The sequence below is a fragment of the Leopardus geoffroyi genome, chromosome A3 (assembly GCF_018350155.1).
Source record: "Leopardus geoffroyi isolate Oge1 chromosome A3, O.geoffroyi_Oge1_pat1.0, whole genome shotgun sequence".
Lineage (NCBI taxonomy): Eukaryota > Metazoa > Chordata > Mammalia > Carnivora > Felidae > Leopardus > Leopardus geoffroyi.
Window position 1 is genome coordinate 140261257 of NC_059336.1, and position 11591 is coordinate 140272847.

Here is an 11591-nt window from a genome sequence, read left to right on the forward strand (position 1 = left end):
CATAGTGGATTAGGACCCACCTGTTGGCCTTGTTGTCACTCCAATCTCATCAGCAAAGACCCTCCTTGTTTCCAGGTTGGGTCCCAGTCCCAGCCCCCAGTCTCGTGAGTGAGACATTACTCAGGTGGTAAGAGGACATCTTTCCACATGTTCTGCTCACTGGTATGGCTTCCAGCAACTACTCGTTTGTATGCCTTACTCGTTTCCCTCTGGTAGTTTAAGACTGGTTTATGTCAGAAAGTCTTGGGGCGCCTGGGTGGCTCAGTTGGTTAAGCATCCACCTTCGGCTCAGGTCATGATCTCACGGTTTGTGAGTTTGAGCCCCGCGTCGGGCTCTGTGCTGACGGCTCAGAGCCTGGAGCCTGCTTCCGATTCTGTGTTTCCCTCTCTCTCTGCCCCTCCCCCACTTGCACTCTGTCTCTCTGTCTTTCAAAAAAATAAATAAATGTTTTTTACAAAAAGTCTTCAGCTGTGAGTTTGAGGAAAGAGTTTGCTGCTTCTGAAAGCAGCGAGGTTATTATTTGGGGCTGGTTAACGCGCAGCCTCCGCCTCGCGGTCGGGCTCTGAGGTCCTTCCTGCACATCTCTGTCCTCTGCCATCACACTCACTTCTTGGAGGTCAGCTCCTGTCAGGTTCCAGAGCAGTTAGTTACAGGATGTCCGGGCCCCAGGGGTCGGCCAGAAGCATTAGCACGATGCGGGGATTAGCTCCCAGGGCTGGGGAGAAGTGCTGACTGAGCCTGTGGTCTATGCAGCCGTACCCAAGAAATGCCTCAGCTGAGGACCCTTAGGAGGCTTCACAGAGCAGGTGCGTGAGGCGGTGCCTAAGCACGTGGCCAGCCGGGGGCCCTGACCGCAGCTCCCCCAGACACGACACCCCACGGCAAGTGCCTGTGGCTGGCCTGGAGCAGGTGTCCGTGTACAGACCCTGCCTGAACCAGCCGCCATGGCCTTGGCCGCTCTCATTGCACAAACGGTCTGAACGGTGGGTGTGCTTGAAAAAATTGACGTAGAATTAAATTTTAATGTAGTCTAATTTATTGACTTTTCTTATCAGATTATTTCAAGTGTTACTGTTATATGTGTTTAGATTTAAATGGTTTCATTCGTTCTATTTAACACTTCCATTTCCTTGAACTACTTGGGAATAATTTCAGCCTCAAGGAAAAGAAAACCCACCTGACAGTATGTTAAATGCAGAGGGATTCTGGTTTCTTCCGGGAACAATCACCGTATTATTTCAGTTGTGCCGTCTCAGGCAGGTGTTTCTGTCACTTCTATGACCAGAGCCCTCCCCTCTGCCCCTCAGTGTTGGCGGCTGTAAGAGTAAAACAAGAGGGTTTTGGACCCAGAGGACATTAAGCTCAGTGAAATGAGTCAGAGAAAGACAAACACCTAATGATCTCACTTAGATGTGGAATCTAAAATAGAAAGTAGGAGCAGACTTGTGGATACAGAGAGCAAACTGTAAGTGCCACAGGGGAGGGCGTGGGGGAAGAAACACACAAAGTACAAACTCCCAGCTATGAAACAAATAGGTCATAGGGAAGAAAAGGAACAAAAAATAATAAAACAAGAAGTTGCTGTTTTTCATGAATCGAAGCCCACATAATCCACGAAAAATTCTATTATCTTTTTATTTAATGAGAACTCCTGTTAGATATTCATAGCAGCTTACCTGACAAGTTTAGTTTTCCATGCAGTAAGGGTGGTTTTTTTTTTTTTTCTGTTTTCTTAGGGTTTTATTAACAGGTTGGGGTCATATCCTGGGCTGGCTGGGGACTCAAAGCACCCACACCTGTGGGTCCCGCGGAGCCCCGTCACCCTCGTCGCTGTAGCTCAGACACAGGTGGGTGAGATGAAGGTTTGAGAGTGTAATAAACGGAGGGAGGTGTTTTGGCCAGAAAAGGGGACACAAGGTGTGATGCCTTCTCCTTCCTCCTGTTTCGACTGGAGAAACCAGGTAAAGACACCAAAGTGCCGGCTCGGTTATGAGGAGCTGCTTTTCCTAGAACCCATCACCCCGGCCACCGGCACCACGTAAGACAAGCCGTGGGACGTGCAATGAATGAAGCGACCCCGCCTGGGACACAATGTTCCCGGCCGCTCACCTCACGCGCCGCAAGATAAATTGAGGAAGTGATTCTTCTCCCACGACGACAGCCCGGCCTCTGGTCGAGCGCATTCTCGTTTCCTGTTTACTCCGTGGCCTTCGTCACCTGCATCTGTCCCCGGCCGGTGCGGCAGAGTCTGCTTAGAGCTGTTCCGGGGAGGCTTGATGGGAAACATTTTACTCTATTAAGGGATCCTGTCCCTTCACTCCAGGCTATTCTCCTTTCACTGATCAGCCGTGTCCAATTAACCCGGCTCGTGCTTCCTTCCTGTGTCCCTGGTGGCTGTGCCCGTGGCCGGCGCACCTGTGCACTGGAGGCGGCCAGGGCGGCCTCGCTGCTGACCCCGCCCTGCGGTTCCCTTCCCGGCCCGTGCGGCTTCCTTGCTCCTCTCCTCACCAGCACCAGACACGCTGCTTTCCGCTGTCTTCGCGGAGTGGAATTAAAATCCAAACAAAGACCTAGTGATGATTAGGGGCCACTTGTCACCGAGAGGGTGGCCTGAATGCAGCGGGTGCGTCTCTGCACCGCGGCCCGCGCGGTGACGCGTCAGCAAGGGGCGTAGGAGAAGCTCCACCTGTGGGTGCCGAAGCCGCCTGGGGACCTTCAGATTTCTGCAGGGCGGTGTGGGTGGACCCCAATGGCGGAGCCACCGCGCCAGGACCGTGTGGCCCCCGCGGCATGCCAGAAGCCACCTCTCGCCGCGGGTTGGCAGGGTTTGCAAGCAGCCGGAGGAGGAGGTTACAAAACCCTGAACCGAGCCGGAGTCTGCAGGGCCTGCCCAGGCAGGACACGTGGGAGGGAGGCAGGCTCATGGTCAGGGAGCTTTGACCTCTCTGTGCTGTGCTCGTGTGCGGTAGTCAGCCGGGGATGCTAACCTTGTCGTTCTGGCCTCCGGCTCATGGGATGCGGCTCAGAATATATCTGGTACTTTTCATCATTGGGTCTTCCTTCACGTGAGCACATATGGGAGGTGCTTGTCCGGATGCCGCTGGGTCCCAGGCTCCCAAAGGGCCACCAAACCTCTCTCCACCCTCAACATTGTCTTCTCAGCTCTGCCTCCCGTGCACGACAGGCCCCTCCCCCCAGAACTGTCACCCAGCTCAGCAGGGGTCGGGCTGAGGAGGGAGAGTTTTCTCCGGGGGGTAAAGCGCCCACTGAGGGGTCAGGTAGGTTGTGGTGACGCGGCCCTTTCTCCAGCCTCCCTTCTGAGTTCTCCAGAACTCAAGACCAAAGGCTATTGTTCAAATAAAACGTAGCCCTGAAAAGTTCTCTAGAAGTTGGCAGGTAAACTGCATCAATTTACAAGTGAAGAAACAGCTTGGAAAGAGTAGATATACGTGTGGTAGACCCCCTCCAGGTAGGATGCAGTTATAGGTATGACGGGTGTGGACGCGGATGTAGTGTGGACGTGGGTGCAGGTGTGGACCCGGGTGTAGGTGTGGATGCGGATGTAGGTGTGGATGCGGATGTAGGTGTGGATGTGGGTGTAGGTGTGGACGCGGGTGTAGGTGTGGACGCGGGTGCAGGTGTGGATGTGGATGTAGGTGTGGACGTGGATGTAAGTGTGGATGTGGGTGTAGGTGTGGACGCGGGTGTAGGTGTGGATGCGGGTGTAGATGTGGACGTGGGTGCAGGTGTGGACCCGGGTGTAGGTGTGGACGTGGATGTAAGTGTGGATGTGGGTGTAGGTGTAGACACGGGTGTAGGTGTGGACGCGGGTGTAGGTGTGGACGTGGGTGCAGGTGTGGACCCGGGTGTAGGTGTGGACGCGGGTGTAGGTGTGGAGGCGGGTGTAGGTGTGGACGCGGGTGCAGGTGTGGACCCGGGTGTAGGTGTGGACGCGGGTGCAGGTGTGGACGTGGATGTAAGTGTGGATGTGGGTGTAGGTGTGGACGCGGGTGTAGGTGTGGACGCGGGTGCAGGTGTGGATGTGGATGTAGGTGTGGACGTGGATGTAAGTGTGGATGTGGGTGTAGGTGTAGACACGGGTGTAGGTGTGGACGCGGGTGTAGGTGTGGACGTGGGTGCAGGTGTGGACCCGGGTGTAGGTGTGGACGCGGGTGTAGGTGTGGACGCGGGTGTAGGTGTGGAGGCGGTGTAGGTGTGGACACGGGTGCAGGTGTGGACCCGGGTGTAGGTGTGGACGCGGGTGTAGGTGTGGAGGCGGGTGTAGGTGTGGACGCGGGTGCAGGTGTGGACCCGGGTGTAGGTGTGGACGCGGGTGCAGGTGTGGACGTGGATGTAAGTGTGGATGTGGGTGTAGGTGTGGACGCGGGTGTAGGTGTGGACGCGGGTGTAGGTGTGGACGCGGGTGTAGGTGTGGAGGCGGGTGCAGGTGTGGACCCGGGTGTAGGTGTGGACGCGGGTGCAGGTGTGGACGTGGATGTAAGTGTGGATGTGGGTGTAGGTGTGGACGCGGGTGTAGGTGTGGATGCGGGTGTAGATGTGGACGTGGGTGCAGGTGTAGATGCAGGTGTAGGTGTGGACGTGGATGTAAGTGTGGATGTGGGTGTAGGTGTAGACACGGGTGTAGGTGTGGACGCGGGTGTAGGTGTGGACGTGGGTGCAGGTGTGGACCCGGGTGTAGGTGTGGACGCGGGTGTAGGTGTGGAGGCGGGTGCAGGTGTGGACACCTGCATAGGTGTGGACATAAGTAGAAGCAGATGAGACATGCCCAGACAGACCGAATCTCCTGAGTTCCCCTGATAACCGCGCACGGTTTGTGTCACCGGGTAAAAGTCACGCAGCGGGTAGGCGGATCTGTGTGAGCGTGCGATTCTCTGTCTCCAGGCCCGGGAGCGTCCAGCTCGCGTCACAGCTGCGCCTCCCTCAGACACACAGACGTAGTCAGGGCAACACTCCCCTTCCGTCTTTCGTTATAATCAAGGGCCCTCACTGCTGTGCAAATGTGTGTCTGGAGTGTGCCTAGAACCCCGTCCTGCACGGCTCTCCTCTCAGGGAGGAGAATGGACACACAGCCATTGAACCGAGAGCTAACTGTGAGGGACGGCCATCGTGGGAAATGACAGAGGGAGACACTCTCGGATGGACAGAGGGCCAATTCCTGCAACGGTAAAACACGGTACCTGGGATTGCAAAACCAACTTAGCCTGTGGTGTCGGCCACGAAAAATGTGCCTCACGGACCTCCCAGCACAGCAACCCCAGGGCACGACCTGGCCAGGCCCTCGCCGGCGCGTTCTGCAACCCACGGCCTTGCTTTCCGGAGGCCGTCAGTCCCACCGCTGCTCCAGCCGGGGTGGTGCATCAGGCTCCGGAGGAAGACACCGGTCGGCTGGGGCTCAGGGTCCCCCACAGCACCGCAGAGCCTCCCCGGGACTCGGCCTCTGAGGGCTCGCTCTCCCGGACTTGGACCCCCTCCCAGTGGGGCGGCGTCTCCGCTGACGAAACCCCTGCACGCGTAATTGTCTCGGCACCTGCTTCCTGGGGAGCCTGCGCTGACACACAGGTGTAGGGCAGACGCGTGAATTACAGAGCGCGTGCAAATGTGCAGACCGTGGCGCTTGGGGCTGACGGTGGTGAGCCTGCAGCAAAGTGAGGGGCCCGTGTCGCCCGAGGACCCGGTGCAGGAGCTGAGCTGGGAAGGAGGAAACTCGGCGTCACTGGAGGCCAGATAAGGAGAGCAGCAACTTTCAAAGGAAAGACCAGGCAGGCGGAAAGCATTCGACCTTCCCCTCTAGGAGAGGCATCGCAAGGCGGTGGAAACTGAATGAACTTGCTTGCTGGACAGACCCCAATGCAGACTCCTGAACTCCACAGCCCGTCCATGCAGCCCACGAGCCCTTGTCTGCATCTGTTCAATGTCCCGGGATTGCTGTGAACTCCACCATGACTTGTATCCGGAAGGTCTGTCTCAGCCATGAAACAGCCCTCCGCAGAGACGTTTCCTCTTTTCCTGGCTGGAAGAACTCTCTGAACACCTACAGTTTCAGATACCCATGCAGACTCTGTGGCCTCTTGCTGTTTCGTGCGTGATGGGCCTGGACTGGAAAAGCCCGGTGTCCTGGTCCGTTCGGTCTTAACCGAGCGGGACAAGGGAGCCGCTGATACACAGCAGACATTGATTCCTCATGGTTCTGGAGGCTGGATGTCCGAGACCACCGGTGGGTTCCGTGTCTGGGGCGGGGTGGGCTGCCTCCTGGTTCATAGACACATCGTCTGGCAGTGTCTCTTTGTGGGGGAGGGCGGGGAGCTCTCAGGGTCTCTTCTACGAGAGCTGTGTGGGCTCTGCCCAGGCCCCTGCCAAAGACCCCAGCTCCTAACACCATCATGTGGTGGGGGGGGGGGGGGAGGCCAACACATGAATTTGGGGGGGCTCAAACGCTCATTCTATGACATTCTATCCCTGGCCCCAAATTCAAGCCCTGTTCACATGTGACATCCGCTCATTCCACGCCTGCAGCCCCAAAGTCGTGATTCACTGCAGCATGCAGTGAAAGCGTGTGGTGCAGACGTTCTGTCCACAGCATCCGGCTCCGAGCGCTCCCTGTCCTGTGGCAGGACTGGCAGAGGCCGCCCCAGCCACTCGGGAAAGCCCGGCCGCGGTGGGGACCGGTAATGGGGGCGAGAGCAGGGAGTATCCCCACTGCAAGGAGAGGACTGAGTTTCGAGCCCCAGTTTGCCTCGGATCAGAATGGAAGCAACCCTTTGAGACCCCGGACTGGCCAGAGGGGCTCCAAGGTGCCAGAGGTGCCAGCACCACGTGCCGGAATCAGCCCTAGGCCTCAGCCCCAGCTGCACGTGCCACAGAACTTCCCGCGTGCTTTGGGGTCCCTTTCTTTACTCGGCTTTCTGGGCTGTGTGCCCCTCGGGGCACAGATCTGGATGCACGCGCTCTGTGTCCTAAGCACCTGTCCCAAGTTCTAGAGACTAACAGGTGCTCAGTGGAGTCACTGAAGGAACTAGGGGTTCCCGAGGACTCAAGTCCAGTTCCTTCAAGCTCTGCAAACCCACCCTCCCTTTTAGGGCTCGAGAGGCCTGAAAGCATCTGTATAAACGGGGTCACGTTGTTACTTTTCACAAAAGTAATGAACTTCAGGCTTTAAAGTTTTATGGCTGGCGAAGTTTTAAATAGTTAAAAAGATTTGGCACAGTTTTAGATAAATATCCTCTGATCACAGTATATCTGGGTGGTATTCGATTAATGGGTAAATCACATGCGGTCAGATAGAAATCCAAATCTTCTAAGTCACGTAATTACATTTCATTATTCTGGTGCGTTACTTGGTGATACGAGGACGTCCCCTGCTCGTGACTATTTAACCTAAGGAACTTTCGCTGAGTCTATTATGCACCAGGCGCTGCTCCAGGAGTTTGGGAAGACAGATGAACGGCGTTGTCTCTGGCTTCAGGGAGCCTCGGCCATGAAAGGAGAACACACCATTGGCTGTGATCGCGGTGGGTCCCGTCCGAGCACAGACGACAACTGCCTTCCCAGGTGTGCTGGGAGCACCTCACTGTGGGGCCGCTGGCGTTCATCTGTGGAGACACATCAGACAGTGACCCGCCTCCTCCCGTGTTCCCACTGAGCCCCTTGTTGTAAAACCCGTGGCACCGCCCACTGCGTGTTTCTGGGTTCTTCTGTCAGCCTGTGTGTCCTAGAAGCTTTATAAGATTTGGAAAAAAGCACGATAGACTTTAACCTTCAGATGAAACTGTCCAGCACTGAGTCCTCAAAGTGTGTCATGTTAGGCATGGATCGGAACTCACGTACTTCATCTCTACTGGCTCTTTCGGCCATGCAATGACACAGACATGGAGTTGGGTTGGCAGTCGTGTAACCAGCACACCACAACGATGCCAGATGCCAGTAACGGGGCGGTGTGTGCGCTTGGGTAGAGGAGGGAAACCCTGCTTCCGCTCAGTTTTCACTCAAATTTTGAAATGCTTATTTTAAAAAGTCTAATTTTTTTAAAAAAGAAAATTAGGGGTGCCTGGGTGGCTCAGTTGGTTGAGCATCTGACTCCCGATTTCAGTTCGGGTCATGACCCCAGGGTCGTGGGATCGAGCCCTGCATCGGGCTCCATGCCGAGCTTAAGATTCTCTCTCTCCCTTTCTCTCTGCCCCTCTCCCCTGCTCTCTCGCTCTCTCTCTAAAGTAAATAAAATGAAAACTTCTTAATTAAAAAAATAAAAGGAAAACAGAAAGTTAATAACCAATTCAACTGCGACACTCATCTGAGGCTTAAATCCAGCTGGTGTGTGGCTGACGGCTGAAAGACGGTTTTGGGGGGCTGGCTGAGGCTCTTACCCCTTCAGTTCAGTGCCACAGTTGGCTGAGACATGCTGTTTGTAAGGTTGAGTTTCTTATAAAATCCCTTGGCTTCGGTAAATCAATTTATTTTAAAGGCAGTCTAGTGATGAGAAATTACGTACATTTTACATTCAAGATCCAGATTCCAATTTATATTAATAGTTATCTGACTGGTGAGTGGGAGAAGTAAATTTCTGACCTTTGCTTTTATTAGTCCATTTTGAATTTGGAGACCACGTTCAAGTTTCACAAAGGTCAATAGAACCACTTTGCCACTGTGTTTCGTGGATGGCGGGACATGTATTTTTTACAGGTCCGTTAGGCCTTCCGCACCCAAAAGCTGCACATACTCCTTGGGAAATGACGGTCTGAGGTGCAGAAGCCTGGCGGTAAGCTCTGTGGCACATGCGTGGTACCGTAGCAGCTGAGGAAAAGCAGCACAGAGATGATTTTGCAGCGGTTCAGGGGGACAACATACCGTGAGGAATGAGCCGAGAACACGCTTTCTCGAGATGGGTGTCTGTCCCGGGGAGGTGACACCCCAGTCACCCCAGTGCACGCGGGCTTGCACGGCAGTGTTCAGACTGTCTACGCCTCCCCTTCCTGGCACACAGCCAGACTTCGAGTCCCAGCTATCCTTGCTTTGAGGCCTTGAGTGCAGCCACACAAGGGTTCCGGCCGGTGGGCTGAGTGGGGGCCGTGCCCACACCCCGAGCCTGGACGGCACATGCTCACAGTGACCCAGCTGCCTCCCCGCTGCCCGTGTATATTCTGCACAAAGCAGGACTCCAAAGACTCGAGGCCAGGGGATCGCAGATGCCTGGACCGCTGTGTGGACGGCTGTGCCGGGGAAAACGCACCCTGGGTTGTGGAGTCACTAAAGTTTTGGAACGGTGTCACGAGAGCGGCCTAAAGAAGAGCCAGAGGGTGTGTGGTAGTAAACCTGAAATGTGTTCAGGTCTTTCTCGGTCTTAACAATGGTCGCATGTATGTCTTGCAGCTCCAAAGGGTAGAATTAGGGCCAATATATAAATATTGCCAGGAAACGGATACTCACTGCCGCTGTAGCCAGCATAGAACGGAGTAAAAGGTGGGGAACATTCCAACAAGTTGGTCTCCTGACAGGGAAGTGTCCGGACAAAAGCCGAGCCTGTGGCCGGCTGGAGGACTACTGCGGGTTAAATTACCAACATCGTGGACCCTGTGCCACAGGGGCTGCCCGGGAACGACCTCGACAAGATGCTTGTCTGTAGTCATGACGATGCTGAAAGTTATAGATAGGCCCGTGAGCAGGTCACTGCCCGGCATCCGGACCGCCTCCAGTGTCAGGTGCTAGACAACAGGTCCAGAAGGCTTGTGCCCACTCCCGTGCAGTGTGCCGGGAGCTGGGACAAAAGGCCGACATAACTGAAATAAAACTAAGCGATTCCAGGGAGGAGAGGCCGTTCTAGTCTGCCTCTGACCTCAAAGGCCATGTAATATTCTAGAGAGAGGTCTGGCAGCAAGGACCCAGGGAGGCCTCAACGCCAAGAGCAATCTGGCCTCTCTTGGCCTCTCACCAGTAGGATAAATAGAAGTGCAATGCTCACCCTTCCATTTTGTGAACGTAAGCTGATGCCATACATGTGGACACACTTTGTAATCTGAAAACTCGTGCACACACAAGGCCCGGTAATTACCCTGTTACACCAAATTCCTGATGTGAAAGGTCTGTGTCGTTCACCCCTGAATCCATAGGGACTGGAAGAATTCTGGCCCACAGTGAGCACTCACAAAGTATTTTCCGACGTTAAATAAAGGATGAACGAGTAAACAAACCAAGCTTTTCCCATTTTGAATTAGGTGGAGGTTCTGGTGAGATGAAAACATGAGGCTCGTTCAGCGATAAGAATCCCCCCTTCCTGCTCCCTTGCTCCTAGACAGGCCCCTCAACACCAAAAGTCATTTAAACCGCATCCAGTTGCATGCTGTGTGCGGTTGGGGCCTCTGGGCAAAAGTTTTTAATTTTCTTTGGTTTTGTGATTTTTGTTTCATGCTGATCTGAGTAATTCAGTGTCAAGAGGCTATTCTCCAACAGGTCACAGTTCATGGAAAGGACGCAACGGACAGAATGGGAGAAGATATTTGCGAACAATGTATCAGATAAAGGGCTGGTATCCAAAATCTATAAAGAACTCACCAAACGCCACACCCGAAAAACAAAGAATCCAGTGAAGAAATGGGCAAAAGACATGAAAAGACACTTCTCCAAAGAGGACCTCCAGATGGCCAACAGACACTTGAAAAGACGCTCATCGTCACTCCTTATCAGGGGAATACAAATCAAAGCCACACTGAGATACCACCTCACGCCGGTCAGAGTGGCTAAAATGAACCAAGTCAGGAGATTGTAGATTCTGGCGAGGATGTGGAGAAACGGGAACCCTCTTGCACTGTTGGTGGGAATGCAAACCGGTGCAGCCGCTCTGGAAAACAATGTAGAGGTGCCTCAAAAAATTAAAAACAGAACTACCCTATGACCCAGCAATAGCACTGCTAGGAATTGACCCAAGGGACACAGGAGTGCTGATGCAGAGGGGCACTTGCGCCCCAATGTTTATAGCGGCACTTTCAACCACAGCCAAAGTATGGAAAGAGCCTAAATGTCCATCGACTGACGAATGGATAAAGAAGATGTGGTTTATGTATACAATGGAATACTACGCGGCAATGAGAAAGAATGAAATCTGGCCATTTGCAGCAACATGGATGGAACTGGAGGGTCTTATGCCAAGTGAAATAGGTCAGGCAGAGAAAGACAGATATCATATGTTTTCACTCATATGTGGAACTTGAGAAACTTAACAGAAGACCATGGGGGGGAGGGGAAGGGGGAAAAATAGTTACAAACAGAGAGGGAGGAGGCAAAACATAAGAGACCCTTAAATACAGAGCACAATCTGAGGGTTGACGGGGGTGGGGGAGAGGGGAGAGAGGGTGGGGGCATTGAGGAGGGCACCTGTTGGGATGAGCACTGGGTGTTGCATGTATGCGATGAACTAGGGAATTTACCCCAAAACCCAAGAGCACATGTACACACTGTATGTTAGGCAACTTGACAATAAATTATATTTAAGAAAATAGAATGTGTCTGGGTCCCTATGGCTGGAAGGTTGCTCCTGAACGCGACACTTGGGTCTTTCACTTAAAGCTGTGCAGCCTTTTCT

At 54.0% G+C, this 11591-nt stretch overlaps 1 protein-coding gene across 1 annotated transcript; it reads left to right on the forward strand.

The window, feature by feature from the left end:
• The first annotated feature begins 3591 nt into the window (after positions 1–3591).
• Positions 3592–4780, forward strand: LOC123581442 (putative uncharacterized protein YER190C-A). Its single transcript, XM_045447504.1, has 3 exons — positions 3592–3599; positions 3677–4143; positions 4251–4780. The coding sequence occupies exons 1-3, from the start codon at positions 3592–3594 to the stop codon at positions 4778–4780; spliced, it is 1005 nt and encodes a 334-aa protein (XP_045303460.1).
• Positions 4781–11591: the final 6811 nt, after the last annotated feature.

Bases quoted from the DNA above. Each gene is read 5' to 3' on its own strand.
- LOC123581442 (XM_045447504.1), top strand. The intron at 4,144-4,250 runs GTGTGGACCCGG...ACCCGGGTGTAG, and splicing joins AGGTGTGGACGTGGGTGCAG to GTGTGGACGCGGGTGTAGGT.